At 60.8% G+C, this 19,521-nt stretch overlaps 1 protein-coding gene across 1 annotated transcript in view; it reads right to left on the reverse strand.

Annotated features, from left to right (window-relative positions):
- Positions 1-15,806, reverse strand: part of LRP5 (LDL receptor related protein 5) — a gene marked incomplete at both ends in the record, with an annotated part of 73,873 nt that extends 58,067 nt beyond the window's left edge. Inside the window, one exon of the mRNA XM_084243271.1 lies at positions 15,728-15,806. Coding sequence (XP_084099397.1) covers positions 15,728-15,806 — 79 coding nt within the window. The remainder of the gene's footprint in view (positions 1-15,727) is intronic.
- Between the last annotated feature and the right edge of the window lie 3,715 nt (positions 15,807-19,521).

The following is a 19,521-nucleotide window of genomic DNA, read 5'->3' on the forward strand; positions in this document are numbered from 1 at the left end:
ACCTGGGCTCACACAGTGAGCTGTGGGGCACTCATGAAGCCAAGGTCCGAGCGCCTCACTAGCTGCAGAATACCTCCCATGCCCACCTCACTTGTCCTATCCCAGCCCAGCCGCAGGGTCCGCCAACCCCCAGCCCCCACATGGCCCCTCCTCCACCCAAACGCCAGACCTCAGCAACTGGCTGCTCCCCACTCGGCTCAGAGCTCACTCCTCCTCCCAGCTCAGTCCCCCCGAACTCACACGCTCACACCCATGCTCACACCCTCGTGCACACATGCGCGTGTGCGCACACGCGCACACACACACACACACCCCACCCCACCCCACCCCACCCCCAGGAAGGCAGCAATTAACCCCGAGGCCCAGGCAAGTTTCCCGAGCAGGGACCACATTTCAAAGGTCAGGGAAGCCAGCGGACAGGAAAGGCACAGGGCAGGCCGGCCGGGGCCGGAAAGAGAAAGCACTTGCAAAAGAGAGAGAAAACGAGGCTTGTTCCCGACACCCGGCACACAGAGGAACGCAGATCCGGAGGTGGGGGAGAGGGTCTCGCTGGACCCTGCACGGGCCACCAAGGCCCTGGGCCGGCGGAGGGACCCCAGGGTGCTGAGGAAGGGCTTGGGCCTGCATTCCAGGTAGAGTCTTGGCCTGGCCACTCGGGGAAGGCTCCCGAGTGCCCGCAGGAGGCCCGCTCCCCCACCCCTGCAACAGTCAGTGCAGCTGCCACCCTGGGCCAACCCCAGGGGCTTCCCAGGAGGGTATAATGGGGGGAGCCTGGGCACTCTCCCCACTGCCTCTCCTTGGACCACAGGAGCCGGCAAACTCCAGACTGGCTCTGTTTGAGGGGAAAGCACCAACAGAAATGACCAGGAAGAATGTGAAAGACAGAACTCCCCTTAGGGGGGACCCACATGTGTGGGGAGTGGGGAGCCTGGCACTGCCAGAGGGGACAGGTCTGAAGAGCTGAGCGGGGCCGGGGAGACGGCGGTCACTCCTGCACCCCAGTCCCCCGTCTCCCAGATCTGTAAAGGGCCCGGGAGGAGGGACACAGCCCGAGGCTCTGAGACTGAGGATCTTGAATGATCGGGGGTCACAGAGCAGGGGTCACATCCTGGAAAACTCCAGCCCGAGGTGAAGTGAAAACAACAAACACCAAGCAGGTGGCCTCAACGGCAGGCACAGGACAGGGCTCAGCTTTGCCCAGGTAAAGCACATTTATTTTGTAGCTCAGTGGGGGTGCACCCCAGGCTCTCGGGGCCACAGTCCTCCTGGGGCCACAGCCACCCTGGCTGGCTGTTGCTCCCCGAGCAAGCGCACTTTGTCAGGGACCGTGCCTGCTTCTTTCTGACCGCCTTCCCTGGCAGCCTGCAGACAAGCCAGTCCCTCCCCCACACTGACCACAGCTCTCTCCTGCCCCTTTGCCTCCGGGGCCGGGCTCAATGGGTCTGCCCGCATTTCCCTTTTCACCCTGGCACTCTCTCCCACGAAGGCAGAGGGAGCCAGGCCCTGAGGTTCGCCTGCAGACCGAGCTCTTTGCTTTGTCTGGTGCCCCCACCCTGGGACTGACCAGGCCCCTCGTCCCTAGCAAGAGGTGCTGCCCTCTGCCCACATGCTGTCATTTCTCTCAGGAGAGGGCACTGCTGCAGCCTGGAGCGGGACCAGGCCTGCAGCCTGAGCCGGGCCCTCCCTCTGCACCTGCCCTCCAGCCACAAGTCCAGGTGGGGCGGCCTGGGTCTGGCTCCCAGCTCTCACTGCCTCTTGTCCTCTTGACAGGGACTAATTTAAACCCCCAGCAGGTGTGTGGAGACTTGATTCATGTGCCCGGCTCAGGACAGACCCTGGAAACAGGCCACACAGCAGCAGGCAGGGACGCCATCCGCCTGCCAGCCGGGCTGCACTGGGGCGAGGCCCACAAAGGGAAGGGACACTGCCCACCCCAAGCCTCCTGCCCGGCCCTGGCTGCTGCCCGGCACCTGTGCTGCCTTCCGTCGCCTATGAGTGACGCCCTCTGCCCCAACCTCCACCAGCCTGGGTTCAGGGAGGTCTCCCCCAAGTCCAAGTGGCCCATGTGCAAGCCCCAGGGCTGTGGCATCACACTTGGCTTGTGTATGGCAGCAGAGGTTGGGGTGCCCACACCCCCATCCTGCAGATGGGGATACTGAGTCCGAGGAGAACACAGATCTTGCCGTGTCGTGTGGGGTCTCCTCCCTGACAGGAGGGGCCTGGGGCGGAAGGGGGTGCTGACCAGAGCAGTGTCCTCTGGGTCCTGTTGTCCCTGTTGAAAGCAGCTGTGGGACCTCCCCGGTGGCGCAGCGGTTGAGCGCTGGGTTGCGAACCTGCCCGCAGCCTCTGCAGCGCCAGTTCGATCCCCGGCTGCTCCCCGGCTACCGGTGGAGGGTCCCACATGGCGCGCAGACCTCTCCTGCCGCCCGCTGCTCCCCTCAGCAGTGGACTTCAGTCCTTCTGCCTGCTCTGCTCCCCGCTCTGGCTCTGGTGAATTCTCTCACCCTCCCGCGCTTCTGACTGTACCCGGTGCTTGTATAAACAAAACAAACAAATAAATAAATAAACATGCCTCTATAAAATTAAAAAAAAAAAAAAAAAAAAGCAGCTGTGGAGGGCCAGGCTGGGGCACGTCTGTCCTGATCCTCTTCCTCCTGAGCAGAGGTTGCCCCACAACATGGGACCGGGATGCGTGGCTGGGGGAGGTGGGTTCACGGTCCTGAGGGGACAGAGGTCCAGGGGGCCGCTTCCTCCCGGCTGTGCCCAGGGCGGGTCCCCCGCCTGCAGAGCCCCAGGGCTCATCCGATGGCCCCATGCCAATGAACTTCAAAGTCCCAGGCGTGGCTGAGTGTAATGGCGGCGGATGACCCAGCCCCTCCTGCCAAGTCCCTTGTGGTGACAGCACAGGGTGACCAGTGCCGTCTGCTGAGGACTAAGTGACGTCACATTTGAAGATGAACTCACACGGGATGGGGGCGCTCTCCAGGCCTCCATGGGGAGTTCATTTCATCTTTTTGCACCTATCTGCAGAGCCCCTGCACCGCAGCGCTCCAGTGATGGCCTTCTCCCTGTTGCTGTGAACCTGCAGGCTGACCTTAGCCTGGTTCCCGAGGCAATCAAAGCTGGTCCTTGGCTCTGAACTTGACAGGCAGGCCCCAAACCTGCACGATGCTTTCAAGGGACAGCGCCAGCTCCCGCAAGAACCCCAGTGCCCTGGGAGGTTCCCCAGGGCGGGGAGTGGGGGGCAGGGCCTGCAAACAGACCTCAGGCCGAGTTCTCCCTTCCCGGATGGTTTTCCTGGAGCGAGTCCCAGGTCCCTGCTCAGCTCCCAGGTGGCTGCTTTTTCCAGGCACACGAGATCGTCGGAAAGCAGAGCCTCCCAACGTTGCTCCGGAAAAAAGGAGGTTTTGTAGAACGTCGGTGAATTTGGCCCGTCTTCATTATTTTTTTTTTTGCAACACTTAAAGAAAATAAAAGCTGGTACAAAGGTATGTTTGTTTCTGAAATGTGTTTCCTTTCCCAGATGTTCTTTTCTGCCAATTCCAAAATGCTCGCTGAGCCTCGTCTCCAGTTTCCTCTCTGCGGGACAGAACAATGAGATCTCTGTGACCACACGAGGAAACCGCCGGCTTCCTCGCAGTGGGCGCTGGGGCGGGCGGGTCTCTCCCACCTTCTCCCACCTCAGTGGAAACCACTGGTCCTTGCCAACCTGGCTGGACTCTGGCCGACCATCAGGGTTGGCGGCCTGCCCGCCCCTGGTGGTCTTGCGGGTAGGGGCTCGGAGACTCTGCAGCCTATGCTTGGTTGCTGAACCCCGAGTTTGCCGAGTGGCCCCACACCTAATCCTTGCCACCGCATGGGTTTGTGGACCCGGAACATGACGCTGTCGCTATCACCTGGAGCTGCTCTGGGCCCTGTCCCCTTGGGGTCTTTCTGGCATCAAACTGGGCCCCGCCACAGAGCAGGATTCCAGGACACAGAGCCAGGAGCAGGGCGGGCAGCCGGGAAGGCGCGGCACGTACTGTCAGCTCCATCGCTTCTCTTCCAGAGGGGGAGTGTGCACGTGTACACCTTGGAGCTGTAAGCCACACGTGCATACAAGCTTACACGCGCATGTACATGCCATCCCCTTAGAAAAAGTGCCTCCTTGAGGTGTCTCCCTGGTGTCGCAGGGGTCAAAGACACAGCGCTATCAAGCTATAGGCTATCAAGCTATAGGCATCCGATGCGGCACAAGTTCGATCCCCAATGAGCCATATGGCACAGCAGACCTCTCCTGTGTCCGCGCGGCTCCCCTCAGCAGTGAATTTCAGTAGTTCTGCCTGTTCTGCTCCCCACTCTGTCTCTGGTGAATCCTCTCACCCCCCTGCACTCTGGCCTGCACCCCAGTTCTTGTACGCATAAATAAACAAATCTTTAAAAAAAAAAAAAAGTGCCTCTTTGGTCCCCGGGGCGTGTGGAAGTGTGCACTCAGATGCTGATGCTGGTCTCCATTAAGAACAGCCTCTGTGGGGCTGCTTTATTTGGGGCGTGCACTTAACGCAAGCCTTTATTTTCTGATCGATGCATCATGACTTAGAACACCCGAGAGACAACCATTAGACTTAGCAGGTAAAAACAGCTCACTTACGGCATCTTTTGGAGCGAATCAGCAGGTTCTGAGATGCCCGTCAATCGACTCATTTATTAACCCTTCGGCTGCTTTGGGGGCTGGGCGCCATCATGACCCCATTTTACAGATGCGGGAACTGAGGCCGGGCGCACGTGGCTAAGGAACAGGCTGGTGGTCACCAGGGGCTGACTCGCCGAGGAGGCGCCAGAGCCCACCTCTTCATTGTTACTTGAGTTATGAAAGTGTTACTTCTGGAGAGACCCGGGGCATGGTAAGAACACTCGGCTGGGTGGTCCTGCCCCGTGGCCCCTGCTCCCCGGTGCGCCCCCTACAGTGCCTGTTCAGTTGGGGACTCTGAGCAAAAGCTGGGGGCCTGTCTCTCTAGAGGGATCTGCACACTCAGTCCCCCCGGGCCTGGCCAGTGCGGGACCCAAGGCCGCTCTCTGGGTCTCTGCTGTGGCTCGGGCCACTTCCGGGAGGCTGGCAGGCCGGGAGCCATTGCACCGAAATGCCATGTAATCAGAATGCTATATTTTGTCAAAAATAAGAATGTTAGTAACCGGCTGGTTTCTGGCACGTCAAACTGGGACTCTGAAATACATATTTTTCCCCGCTCTGCCCTAAACCTTCTAATTAGTGAAAACACACATGTGCAGGCATAAATCAAGTGTCATGTTCCCTAAAAACTTGTCCTTGGCACCCCCAAGTCAGAGCATTTCAGTGACTGAATTAGGACGTGCCAATAGGGCGTGCGTGTGTGTGCACACTCACGGGTGTGCAGCCGTACATGTGTGCATGCTCCTGGGCGTGCATGTGTGTGCTCGCAGGCACGTGTGCGCAAGAGACTGAGGGCTGTGGAGCAGCCTCATGGCCCTTTGCTTGCTCAGGCCCTTGGCCTCTGCTTGCACCCCCACCTGTCAGCGCCTGCCTGGCCACTGCAGCAAAATATACATTTGCCCAATTAAAACACAATTAGCAGGGAAATGGCAGGTAAAAGTACTTCCCTTCCAGGAAAATCTCTGCTGCGGGTCTTCTGAAACCAGACCCAACAACAGCCCCGTTTTGGAAAAGACCATTTGTCTCCAGTGACTGGTGTGTTATTGCCTCGCTAGACACCAGACAACTGGGTGCTCAGTGGGCTTTGGGGGCTAAGGGGGGGACTCCACAGGGTCACTGCGGGCCTGTGCTGTGCTGGCAGGAACCGATGTCCTGGGTTGCCTGTGGCCAGTGGCTTGCTGGAAGTCGTCTCTGGACAAAGCCCTTCATCGAGGCTGATGTCCACTAGCCGTGGCCGGCGGTGGCCCTCGAGCTGCTTCCGCCAGCTCTGCCCTGGCAGCCAGGGGCCTGGGGAACCCCCAGCCATGTCTGACAGCAGCAGTGGCAGCACTCAATGCAAGGGACCCAACAGGCTGCGCTGAGACAGCTTCAGCCAAGCCCTTTGTCTGGAGTTGAACGTGATCCCAGGATCCCCTGAGGCTCTCCCTCGTAACATTTACTACTGTGGTAATATCCTAATAGCTAATAATTAGTGCGCTCACCGGGAGCTGGCCTGGCCGAGCACTTTATGGCGTCCCCTCCCAGCATCCCCAGCGTGTCTGTGTGGAAACCCCCTTCCAGGTGAGGAGACTGAGGCCCAGAGGAGCTGACTCACACGCCCAAGGCCACAGGGCTGAGAGGGGAGCGGGAGCCAGCTGAACAGCTGGGAGGGAGCTGCCGGGTCCAGGATCCAGGCCGGAGGCTGGGTGGGTGGCCCCCTGGGCTCTGCAGCTGTCCCAGCAAGCCGGAGGGGAAGGGGACGGGTGTCCTCAGCCGCGGGTGGGCTTCATGGGGAGGCCAGTGCGGGCCTGGCTGCAGGGGCAGGCACTTGCTCTAGGACCCATGGCCGCAGCGGGGTGGCTGTCAAGAGGCCGCTGGTGACCAGGCTGTTGTTAGGTGCAGTGGGCAGGGGAAAGCGAAGAGGCCCACCTCATACTCACGTCCAGGACCTCAACCACCCAGAAGCTGTTTCGGACTCAGCCTCCCCCGTGTCCCATCCCTCTGCCCATGGTCTGAACTCAGAGAAGCCCTGAGCCCCTTCACCCCCCCATAGGAAACCTCCCCGGCCCTCGGGAAAGACCTCACACCCTCGGGCACTGAGATCGAATGCCCGGGGACCTAGGGAAACCCCACACCCGGCCGCAGCCCGCTGTGACCCTCCAGGTGGAGGGCAGGCGCGTGTGGGGTTCTGCATGGGTCTTTCTAGACCCTCAACAGACTAAGCAAGAGAAGCCAGTGGCCAGTGCCCACCTCTTGCCAGGCATCCTGGATCCCAGGAGACCCCTCCTTCCCAGTCGAGCACATGGCCCAAGGGCCCCGAAGGTGAGCGGGGTCCAAGGTGCTTCCCACCGTGAAAATCAAAGGGCAGACTCGCCGCCAAAGCCGCGCCGGGCAGGCTGACTGGCCCCGCCAGCTCTGGCCTCCACGCATGTCTGGTCTGACAAGCAGGCAAGGCTGTTGCTGAACAAACATGCCTTCCTTGAGCAGATAAAATCCTTGAAAAAAGATGGAAAATTTTTTTAGACTAGCGATGGTCGCCAAGAGGACCCACTCTTTGCTCTGCTCTTTCCTTTTAAGCAACCATCCTCCCTCTCAGGCCACTGCTCGAGAGGCTTCTGGAACAAGGGGGCATTTGCTGAAAGATGCAAACCCGCTGTCGGCCCTTCTGCCCACTCTGCCGCAGACCAGCTGGGGCCCCAGGGCTGCCTGGCCCTGGGGCCCACCCTGGGCCGGTCTCTAAGCCTCCCCGTGGACTCAGCCCTACCCAGCAGGGCCGGGGCAAGGCTGCAGCCACGGCCTGCCCCAAAATACCAGGGGCCTCACTCTCCAGGCAAGGGCTCGGGATCCCGGCACAAGGCAGAGGAAATGGCAGGTGCAGGCGACACCACGTGGTCTGTGCCAACCACACCCGGGTCCAGGTAGCGGTCAGCAGGCGCGGGGTCCCGCCCAGCCTACGGGCAGCAACACAGAGCAAGGCAGGGCCCAGCACGAGAGGGTGGCAGGGAAGGGCAGGGCAGATGGGGTCAGGAGCTGGTCCTGCCACTCACATGGGACCAGGCAGGGATGCCGGCACCAGCCCGGGCCTCCAGCCCCGGGGGCAGGTGCTACTGAGCCTGGGCATGCGTGACCCCTACTCACCCACCTGCTCTGGAGTTTTAACTCAAAAGCACCAAAACCCTTATTTTAGCCTAAAAATGTGTAGCAGCATTATATCTACTTCGCATACAAGGTGTTTTTGAATAATGACCAAAAATGAGCAAAGGCCGCAGATGCCAGGCCCCACGGTGAGGGCGCTGTGGAAGGTGTCACCGGCACAGGGCCCCAGCCGAGGACCTTGGGGCTCAAGGGTTTCCCCGAGTGAGACAGCTATGCCCAAGCTGGGCTCCGCAGACCCCACCTTGGGAACAGTTGGTAGGAGGTCCCTGTGCCTTCCAGGGAGGGGGTCCCTCACGCCACCCCGGAAGTCACAGCCAGCTGGATTTCAGAGTGGCCAGGGGCTCCGGACAAAGATTTGGGGCCAGAGGAAGGACAGGAAAGATTTGCTCCCCAGACATCGAGGCCAGGGATCTGCTGCTACACATTTTTGAGAAGCAGAAGCAGTGCATCTTACCCACCACACCAAGCAAGAGGCGAAGAACAGGATGGAGTCGGCTCTGCCCCCAGCCCTTCTCAAGCCGGAGGGCTGCGGAAGGTTCCAGACTCCAGGGAGCTAGGTCTGGCTAGAGAAACACTCACACTGGGACGTGGAGAGAGGACCAAAGCCTGCTCAGGGCAGCACAGAGCCGCCAAGGAGCCCTGACTGTGGATGCTGGCAACCCTTGTCATCTCAGGAAACAGAGGACACTGGAAATGTATCGGGCCAGAGTGTAAGATAAAGGGGCAAGAGGGAAGGTTCTAGAAAGCAGCTGATGGAGGCCTTCGCTCTAATCCATGCAGTGAGTGCCGTGGGGGCTACAGGTGAAACGGGGGTTGGGGGAGAGGAGTTGGGGGGTAGGACATGGCACCTGTTTCCACTGTGTGGGAGGGATGCACTCAGGGCCAATCCTGGGGGGGGGGCCAAGGCAGAGCCCCATGCACCCCATTCTCCCCACGCAGTCCCCTTTTGGAAATCAAGGGCATTCTGGGGAAACTTCAAAGAAACGCCCCCAACCCCAGCCCACAAAGCAGAGGACAGTTCTCTGAAGGCATCCTGTCCACGGGACAACCAGAAGGCACTGGCATACGACAAGCTCTGAGGCCAAAACTGGGGGGACGTTCACTGCCCCTTCGAGCAATTCCCTGCGAGTCTGGCCGGGTAGGCACCGCCTCCCCATCTGGGCAGATGGAGGGTGCAGCCAGGGAAGAAATTATAGCTGTTCACATTTTGTTCTGGAATGAACGAGGGGAGGGGAGCAATAATTTACGCGGTAATTATATTTGCCTTCCGGCTAGCGCTGGAATTAGTTTGCATTAGAGCTTGTTTCCCGAGCAGAAGCTGGTGTGAGCAGAGCCGCTCGGGTGAGCCAGAGACCGGCTCCAGGTGCAAACAGCACCCGAAAAACGGGAAGGCCAGCTCCATGCCGGCGGCGGGGGAGTCGCTTCCGCAGCCAGAGACCAGCTCCCTAGAGTCCAGCCTTTGGACACCTGTTGAGTGTCCCCATCGACTGTCCCCAGATCAAGAGATCAAAGGACAGAGCCTGTTGATCACAAAAGAGTAAATATACAAGAAGAGTCAACACAATTTTTTTGAAAAGAACAATGAGAGGAATCACACAATTGATCCCAAAATATCCTACAATGATACAGAACACTGGCACAGAAAGAGACGGACGGGCCAAGGGAGCAGAGTGGAAGGTGCCAGAATAAAGAGCCAGGCAGCTGTGGATACGGCACCTGGGGGACCGGCCGGCCATCACTGTGTCGTGACAACCCCCTTCCCATTGATGGGGAGGGGTGGGGCATGAGAAGAAGGCTCAGTCTCTTCCTCATACCATGTGCCCCCCCCCCCAAAACCAGATAGGATAACATCCGAATGTAAAACACAGCAGAGTAATAGTCCTAGCAGGAAATAAACGCAGATGTATTTATAATCTGGGCGTAGAAAAACAAGGCATGGAACCCAGAAGCCATAAAAGAAAAGCTGTTTTCACTACATGAAATCTTTTTAATGCCTTTATGATAACGAACCACCAGAAACAAGGGCAAAGGAGTAGCTTCCAGGCCCGAAGAAAAATCCAGAACAAATAAACAAAGGATTAATGTCCACAAGGAATAAAGAGCGCCTACAAATCAATAAGCGTAAACGGCTTGCCAGAAAAAAGTGAGTCAAGGTTACGTAGGCAAAGGTCAGGAAAAGGGCCAACGAATTGGTGTTGAGGAACACGTAAGTCAAAATTATGAAATTCTAAACTATGAAAGTGATTAGAATTGTAATTTTTAACCAAGTGGATCTGAAAAATAGAATCTGGTGGTTGTTGACATTGGAGCGAATCTGGGAAGGTGGGTATCCTCGTGCACTCCAGGGGGACAGATAATGTGTAGCCTTTCTGGAGAAACTTGTCAAGTGTCTTTAAAAACTTGTAAGTGGGGGCCTCCCCAGTGGCGCAGCGGTTGAGCGCTGGGTTGCAAAGCTGCCGGCAGCCTTTGCGGCGCCCGTTCGATCCCCGGCTGCTCCCCGGACACCGGAGGAGGGTCCCACATGGCGCGCAGACCTCTCCTGCCGCCCGCTGCTCCCCTCAGCAGTATCCTTTGGTCCTTCTGCCTGCTCTGCTCCCCGCTCTGGCTCTGGTGAATTCTCTCACCCTCCCGCGCTTCTGACTGTACCCGGTGCTTGTATAAATAAATAAAATAAATAAATCTTTAAAAAAAAAAAAAACTTGTAAGTGGATGAACCCGTTGATGGGGACACCCCCACAGAAATGCGCATGTGTGCAGAAATACAGCCAAGCCCACCACACACATCCGGCAGCAGCAGGAAAGCCTGGAAAAGGTTAACCGCTCCTCAGCTGGATGAAAACCGTGACGCAGGGGTTAGCTGCACCACCAAAGGTCACAGGACTTTTGCAAAGATCGAAGATCTAAAAGTAAAGGCAGAAAATGTTTGTGGCACGTTAGGAAGTGAAAAAGACAGGTCACGGAGTGAAAGAAAGAGGGCGATTACATAGTCGCAAAAATGTGCGTACACGAGTCCACGAATAAGGCCAGTACACTCAAGGTCACACTCAAGGTCATTTCATTGCCACGCTGGCGAGGACAAAAGTGCCAGCCACAAATGAAACGACCTTCTCCGAGGAGCTGCTGGTTTCACTTAAAGTCGCCGTCTCCAAGGACTCATCGACAGATGAGCACCCACTGTCCCTGCTCAAAACCCGAGTGTGCTCAGACACCTGGTCAATAAAGGCCTGGTCCCCTCGGAGAGAACTACAACCGCAGATGAACAAGGACACTCGTCTCCACAGACCGCGGTAAAGGCTGACGCTGCTCACGGGGACCCAGGGACACCCCGCGCCCACGCAGGGGCGGCCACGAGCCATCAGCAGAAGGCCGAGCAAAACCAGCGTGCGGCCACTGCCAGCCCCGGCGGCCGCGAGCTGGGAGAGCTGGGGACACCGGCCTTCCGCGGGGCTGCCGGGCGGCAGGCGCTCCTCCGCCGCGGAATCACCACCGAGCTAGCAGTTCCGCCGGCGGCGACACCCCAGAGTGAAAGCAGAAACTCAACGGAGCTGGGTGCTCACAGCAGCCAAGGGCAGGTGGGTGGCGGGCTCTGTCCTTGTGATGGAGTATCGGGGCTGCCTGGGTCCCCAAAAAAGGCTAAAACAACAATCCTCTCTGAGCAAATACTTGCTGCAGTTTAACCACCAGAAAAATTACTTCAAGGCAAGCTGAAAGTACTAGAAACAGTCTACGGGGGGCCTTCCTGGTGGCGCAGGGGTTAAGTCTCAGCACGAGGAAGCTCACGGCAGCCTCCAGGCAGCCTCCACAGCCGCCACAGCACGAGTCCCATGCCCAGCCAGGGAGCTACCCACAGGGCGCAGCAGCCCTCTCCTGGCTCCCCGCTGCTCCCCTCAGCAGTGGATTTTCAGTCAGTTCATCTGTTCTGCTCCCCGCTCTGTCTCTGTTGAATCCTCTCACCACCATACCCCCACGCACACCCCTCTGGCCTGCACCCCAGTTCCTGTACGCATGAATTAATCCTCAAAAAAAAAAGTAAGAAAATACCCAGAAACTATAGCAGCCCCCACGACAGCCTCCCAGGGGGTGTGTGGCAAGGGGGACGGAGACACGTGGGGCACAGACTGGACCAGAAGCAGAGGTGCCCCGGCCTCACGGCCCGAGAGCAGGAGCAAACAAACGGCCACCCGCAGCCCGAGCCCGCCCTGTCCAGGCAACAGGCAGACCCGACGAGGGGCCAGAGGCTGACTGGGGCGTCAGGACAGTGGGCAAAGTCACTGGGCAAGGGTGTGTGCCCCATAGGGCTTAGGGGTGCAGGGCACCCCCTTGTAGCCAGGGGGATGGTCTGCGGCCAGGCCTGCTCCCAGCTGGAGCTCCAGCCCCCGAGAGGCAGCACCAACGCTGATGCAGCACCCTCCCACCGCAGGTGCCCCCTGCCCAGGTGGGGACTGTTCTCGAAGTCAGGTCACATGCCTGCCTTGGGGAAAGGACCCCTGGGTGGGGCCTCGGGCAGATCCTGGCTCCCTGAACCCCAGCCAGCTCCCTGCCATCATCCCAGTGTTTCAAGTGGGGAAACTGAGGCCAAGAGCTAGCAAATCGCCTTCCAGAGCTGGAGAGACAGGCAGAGACCCACAGCTGCCTGCGGATGTCAGCGCTTGGACCCCAGCTGTCCCAGGACGCCGGGCGGGGGGTCTGTCCCGGCGCAGACACCACTGCTGCCGGAGCAAATGTGTCAGCAGGCCCGCGAGGGAAGGGGCTGCACCGGGCCCTCACTCCCCCTGTTTCAAAGGCATGTCAAAGGGTTTATGGGGCCTCACAAACCACCAAGGGCCAGCGTCTGTGCGGCTGCAGTAACTCTGAACGTGGCACCACGTTCATCTCCGGGCGCCCCTCCTCAGCAGAGGCCAGCACGCCCTACGCCGCCTCTACCTGGGTCCTCTGCCATCGGCTCTCAAAGCCGGAACCCAGAAAAAGGGACCTAAGGACACTTGTGGCCCGTCCTACCCTGCCCAGAGAGCTCCCACAGACCAGGACAGCAGCCCCCCCCCCACCGCCGTGCCTTCTGGCCAGTCATTTCTCCAACCCGTAAGTGGGTCCACAGGGAGCACCCCATAAACACAGAAGACGGAGAGGTGGCCCAGCCACAACCTGGAGGACCGCAGGGCGTGACGCTCAGCCCATGGCCACTGGCGTGCGTGGCTGGGGCAGCGTGCAGGAACCCCTGCAATGGAGGCCGCCAGTGCTACGGTGGGGGCGAGGGGCGCCCCTGTCTAGTGGGCACGGAGGCCCACTTTGGGGTGGTGGCAGTTCTGTGCCCTGGAGGGCGTGGCATCGGTGCTGCGCTGTGACTGGACGCCATGGAGCTGCTGGCCTTTAAATATAAAAATTTTACCTTTTGTGAATTTTGCCTCCATTTAAAAACAAAGACCAACTCACACCCAGGACAGACCTGACTGTAGTCCGCGTCTCCCAGCTCCCCAGACCCAAGTCTTCCGGAGCTTCTATTGCCTTCTGGATCTCCGCCAGGCCTGAGGCACAACCTGCCCCTTTCTGCCACCGCCTGGCATCCTACTCAGCACAGGCGCCAAGCGCAGCAACACAGCAAGACACGGGGCTCGCCTCGCCCACTGAGTCAGCGGGAGGAGCACCTCTGTCTGCACCTCACAGAAAATGGAGGCACATGAAGATGGAGTCGGGTGCCCACCGCCCCCACTTGGGGGCTGGGACCAGACCCCAGCACTTGGCCTCTGTCCACATAACCTCCCCTCGGGTTTCTCCCCACCAGCTGCGGCAGCAGGCCGGTCAGTCAGTGGACGAAATGTCCAAGGTCACACGAAAAAGAGAAATCATGACTTCTGGACCTTCAGGCCCAAGAGATCAAAGACCGGGTCACACAGCCCCTCCCCCGCCAGCGATGATGCCAGGGGCTCACACACAGCATTCAGTGTGGGGGGCCAGGTAAGGCCACTGGACAGGGGAAAATTGAACATGTCCCCTGAAGTCAAACAGCTTCGGAACAAGTCACCCGAGGACCCCGCTCTCAGCCCTGGCAAGCCCTGCTGCAGGGCAGGAGGCCATGGGGGCCCACCTGACAGTAGCACCCCCCCCAATCCCCACCCCGCCACCCCCCCACCCCCGTGCAAATTCTGCTAAATGCCTGAGGGTGTGACACAGTGTAGCTGACATTAAATGGGCTCCAAAGAGGTCCGGCTCCCCACAGCCAAGGGTGGATCTTGCCGGCTGCCTGGGAAAACTAACTCTGGGATGTGACTGAGAGGGTTGAAGCCACGTGGGCCCTGCTTTGAAAAGTAGGGGGTCTTTGCCGTGGACTCTCTCGGGGGCTCCACGGCGTGCAGCTAAGACCCACCTGCCGACCCTCCCAGGGCGTCTACAGTGCCCACCTGGGGGCTCCTGGGCAGGGTGGCCGAGCGCTCGCGGGGCCAGTGGGGAGCCCAGGGCCCAGGAGCCCAGCACGAGGGCCGCCGGGACAAAGGCCTTTCTGTGGGCTCACAGCTGCAGCTGCTCGGGGAGCAATCGGGAAAAATAATCAGCTACCAACTTGCGGGTCCCCTCCGGACGGAGGCATAAATCTAACCCAGAAAACCTGGACACCATCGACCAGCAAGTCAGAACAGCTCTGCAGGGGGACGACCCCCCCTCGCTTCAGGGCTGGGTTACTGGAGAGCTCTGGGACCCTGAGCTGACAGGCCTGATGCTCGAATAATCAACTCTATTTTTGCTGCAGACCCAACCCAACGGCTCGGCTGGACTGTCTCCCGGGGGCCGAGGGGCCGGAGAGCGCGCCCTGGGCTGCGCCTGTCACTCCCCCACCGCCGGGCAGGAAATCCCAAAACTGCAAAGAAGTGAAAAGCAGCGCCAACGGCGAGAAACCCCACCTTTAAAACAAACATCTTCCCAAAAAAACCCTTTGCCTCCGCGATCCAGGCATTTCCGGAAAGAGAAGGCGCAGCGGGGGCCGGGCGGCCGGGCCGCATTGTTTTGTCCCCACCTTGTTTTGCAGCCCGGGGAGCGGCGGGGGGTGTAAACAGGCGCCAGGGGGACCCTCTGGGGGGTGGGGGCGGCCGCGGCCCCCCGCAGGCTCGCGGCAGGAGGCCGGGGAACCCCCTCCCCGCCCCCGACTCGGCGCGGGCCGCGGCGCCGGGAACGCGACCCGAGCGCGGCCAGGAGCCTCCCCGCGCTGTTGTGAAAGTTGGAAACACTCGGGAGCAGCTGTCGGCCCGGAGAGGCCCAGACAAAGGGATCCCGGCCCCCCGGCGCGGCGGCCCCGAGAGCGCCCGGCCGCGGCTCGCCCCGGAGGCGGCCCCGCGCGGGAGGAGCGGGCGGCGCGGGGGGCGCGGGCCGGGCGGCGGAGCCTCCCCGGGCCCCCCGCGCGCTCCCCGGGCTGCGGAGCGTGTGCGGCGCCCTCGGCGCGCTCGGGCTTCCCGGCCGCCCGGCCCCAGCCCGGCCGCGGGACCCCGGGAGGCGCGGGGCGGGGCGGGGAGGGGGAGCCCGGGCAGGGCCCCCGCGCGTCGCCCGGTCGCCCGCGCACCTGGCAGGTGGCGGCGCCCGAGACCGGCCGAGCGCCCCGGCCCGGCGGCCCCGCCGCTCCCGAACTTTCCGCCGCCGGGAGCCCCGGGCGGGCGCGCGGCGTCGGGGGCGCTCCGAGGAGCCGCCGCCGCGGCCTGTCTCGGGCCGGGGCCGCCGCCGCCCGCGCGCCGGGGCCGGGCAGGTGAGGACCCGCCCGCGCGCACCTGGCGGGGCCGCCGCGCCCTCCCGCCGGCCCGGGACGCGGACGCGCCGGGCGCCCGGGGCCGGCGGGGAGACAAAGGGCCGCGGCGGCCCCGCCAAGGCGCCCGGCTCGCCCCCAACTTGCGCGGAGGCGCCCCGCGCCCACCCGCCCGCCCGCCCCCCGCGCCCGCGCCCACCTACCCGCGGCGGCGCCCAGGCCGCAGCACAGCGCGAGCAGCAGCAGCGGCGGCGGCGGGGCCCGGGGCGGCGCCGCCTCCATGTTGTCGGGCCGGACGGGCCCGCGGCTCACTCGGGCTCCATGCGCGGCGGCCCGCGCGGCTCCGGCGCCTCCGCCTCCCGCGCGCCGCGGCCGGGACGGCGGGGGGAGGGCGCAGCGGAAGCCGCCCGCGTCCCCGCCCCCCGCGCCGCCGCCGCCGCCCGCCCGCCCGCCGCGCCCCCCGCCGGCCGCGCCGCCGCGGCCCCCCCGCCCCGCGCCCCGAGCCCGCGCCGGGGGCGGCCGCCGCGACCCGCGGGGCGCCGGCCCCGGCGGGCCCCGGAGGCAGGGGTGAGACCCGCAGCGCCGCGGGGGCGCCCGGGCACCGGGGAAACTGAGGCGCGGCGCGGGGGGGAAGCCGGGAGCCCCCGGCCAGGGCCCGGCGCGCCGGGGCCCCGCGCCCAGAACACCTGTCCTCACCTGCCGAGGCGCCGACGCCGACCGCGAGCCGGGGCGGGGCGGGCGCGCGGCCGGAGCCGCGGGGCTTGGGCGGCCGCGTTTCGCCAGACGGAGGCCCGCGAACACGGAGCCGGGCTCGGCTGTTCGTCCCGGTTTGCGTCCAGGCTGCTGGGGGAGACGCGGCCCCGGGATCGTGCCGCAGGTCAGCAGCAGCCGCAGGCCCGATGCACCCCACGCGCGCCCCGACGCCGCGCGAGACCCCGCAGAGCTGGCAGCGCCGCCCCGACCCTCCCGCACAGGAGGCCGCGGTGGAGCCCGTGGGCCCAGGAGCAGACGCGCTGCTGCGGCTACGGAGCAGGGGTGCCCTTGGGCAGCTCTAATATAACCTGTCCCTCCGGCCACCTGCCCTCTGGGTGGGAGCGGGACTCACCTGCCCGAGGTGCCGGAGCACAGCGGCGAGCCCCGGAACAGCCAGGTATTCCGGGCACACGCTCTTCTCCAGGGGGTTTCTCTTCGGAAGGCGACAGGAAAATGCCCGCTTCAAACAAACAGCAAGCAAATACCATCACCAGATGGGGAGGGCCCTGTGGGGCCGCACCGGGACGGGGTCTGACTTTGGGAGGCGGGATTTTCCAGCCACCACCAAGGGACTGGTGCCAGGGGAGAGCAGGGGTACAGCATCAAGGCCCTGGGGCGGGACCAACCTGGCTATAGACCTGTGGGGGCAGAGGCTGGGGTGCGGGGCACGAGGAGAAATCAGCTCGGCCGGCCAGTATCAGACTTGGAAAAGGGGTCAAAATTTTATCCCAAGAACAATGGAAAGGCCCTGTGGGGATTTAAGTAGCAGAAATCCTTGCCAATCCCTCTCTCACGCCCTCCGCCCAGGAGCACATCCTGTGCCTCTACTTTCAGAACAGAAGCAGGCTCCTGCTCTTCCCTTCCCGCCACTTCTGCATCGCCCTGTGTGACCACCTCTCATTCCCTGAAGTGTCTCCCAATTCCAGCCCTGAACCCCTTCAGCCTGACCTCACAATATCATGGGGGAGCCTGTTTAAACAGGTACTCGGCTCGAGAATCCGCTATGGCGCCTGTCTCAGAATAGAAGCCAAAGGCCTGATCTGGCCATGCCGCTCCTTTTAACCCCCCTGCCTCCTCAAGGACTCGCCCACCCCTCTCCCTCACTCTGCTGTAGCCACCGTGACCTTCTCATGGTCCTCAAACACAGCAGGCACATTCCTGCCTCAGGACCTTTGCACCTGCTGTTGGCACTCACACCCCCATTGTCACAGCTTCAGCCTCTCGCTCAGGCCTTCCCTCTGTGCCTTTGAAAACTGCAGCCCCCCCACCTTCCCCCCCACACCCCCCACACCCCCACACACATGCTCACGCACTTCCTTCTCCACTTCCTTGCTTTGCTTTTCTCCTTTGCACTGATGGACACAGACTGGGTATTATCTTTCCGCTAGATTGGAAGCCACAAGCAGAGAGATTTTCATTTCTCTTGCTCCTTGTGTGTTCCCCCGAGCTTAGACCAGAGACTGGCACACAGTCGGTACACAATGAAAGTTTGTTGATTCAACAAATGACATGGTAAGATTGGATCTACAATGATAAAGGGAGCTCTGGCTGCTGGGTGGGGCAGGGGTGTCAAGAGGGAAGAGGAGCTGGGAGGGTGGTAGCAGCCAGGAGAGATGGAAGCTTGGACTGAGGGCATGGGGAGGGGGGGGCAGCTCCTGAATGGGGAGAAAGGGCTGGAGCCAGGTCCTTCAAAAGAAGCTAGGGGCGCCGGCTGTGGGGTGAAGGGGGCACTGATCACAGCAGACAGTCCCAAGTTCAAAGTTTCTAAGTTCAAAAGCCTAAAGACCTTACAGCCAGTCGTGCAAATAATTTTTTTTAAAGATTTATTTATTTTTATACAAGAGCTGGGGTACAGGCCAGAGGCACGGGAGGGTGAGAGGATTCACCAGAGACAGAGCGGGGAGCAGAACAGGCAGACAACAGAAATCCACTGCTGAGGGGAACAGCGGGCACGACAGGAGAGGTCTGCCACACCATGTGGGTGTAGGGATTGAACCAGCACTGCAGAGGCTGCAGACAGCTTCACAGCGTGGCGTTCAATCTGCTGTGCCACTGGGGAAGCCCGCAAATAATTTTTTAACTTACTTATTTTTGCATAGAAGAACTGGGGTGCAGGCCAGAGGTGCGGGAGGTGAGAGGATTCACCAGAGACAGAGTGGGGAGCAGAACAGGCAGATCTACTGACATACACTGCTGAGGGGAGCAGTGGGGAGACAGGAGAGAGAGGTCTGCTGCACCATGTGGGTCAGCTCCCTGGCCAGGGATCTGGCCATACTGGTGATAGATGCTGAGACCTAACCCCTAGGCTACCAGGGAGGACCTCGTGCAAGTAAAAATCAAAATCAACACACCACACTATGAAGCAATCCGCAGCCTCTGCAGCATGAGTTCGATCCCTGGCCAGCCAGGGAGCAACCCACATGGCACAGCAGACCTCTCCTGTCTCCCCGCTGCTCCCCTCAGCAGTGGGTTTCAGTAGATCTGCCTGTTCTGTTCTGTTCCCCACTCTGTCTCTGGTGAATCCTCTCACCTCCCGCACCTCTGGCCTGTACCCCAGCTCTTGCACGCATAAATAAATCTTTAAAAAAATAATTAATTAATTTGAACTTAAGCAATTGCTATGACCACATTTAAAAAAAAATCAACAAGCAACTATAAACATGAGACACACTATGGGGAGGGGGTGCAGGGAGTAGGATCAAAACAAAGGGGTGGGAATTGTTTGGGGACTATCACCAAGATGAAAATGCATACATTGTGCAAAAATGAAAAATGATGTAAAAAATATGTAAAATTTTAAAAATGGGAAAAAAGAAAGGAAAATGAAGCGAGAATATAAACAGAACTGGGTTCTTATTCCCAAGGAGGGAGGCGGAAAGCTTCACTTTCAGAAAGGGAGGCTCGTGATACAGAGAAGACCATTAAGTTGGGTGGCGAGGTGGGAGGCAGCTTCTGGGGTGTCCGAGGATACCGGTGCTGGCTTTTGGGATGTCCATCATGGAGGGGGCCCCAGACACCCCCAGAGAGGGAAGGGGCCGTGCCCCAGGCCGCAGGGCATGGGGGCAGGATCCCAGCTTGCTCCAGTCAGAACTTAGAGAAAAACTGCTGGCAAAGGATAAATGAGAACTGATGCCTGCTTTGTTCCTGGGACGCTGACATGACGAGGACAGGTGTTTTTAGACCCTTCACGAATGCAAGAAGCAACCAGAGAACGTGCTAAGCCTCCTCTTGCCGGAAGTCTTCC

This window comes from Talpa europaea (assembly GCF_964194135.1).
Source record: "Talpa europaea genome assembly, chromosome: 1".
NCBI classification, from domain to species: domain Eukaryota; kingdom Metazoa; phylum Chordata; class Mammalia; order Eulipotyphla; family Talpidae; genus Talpa; species Talpa europaea.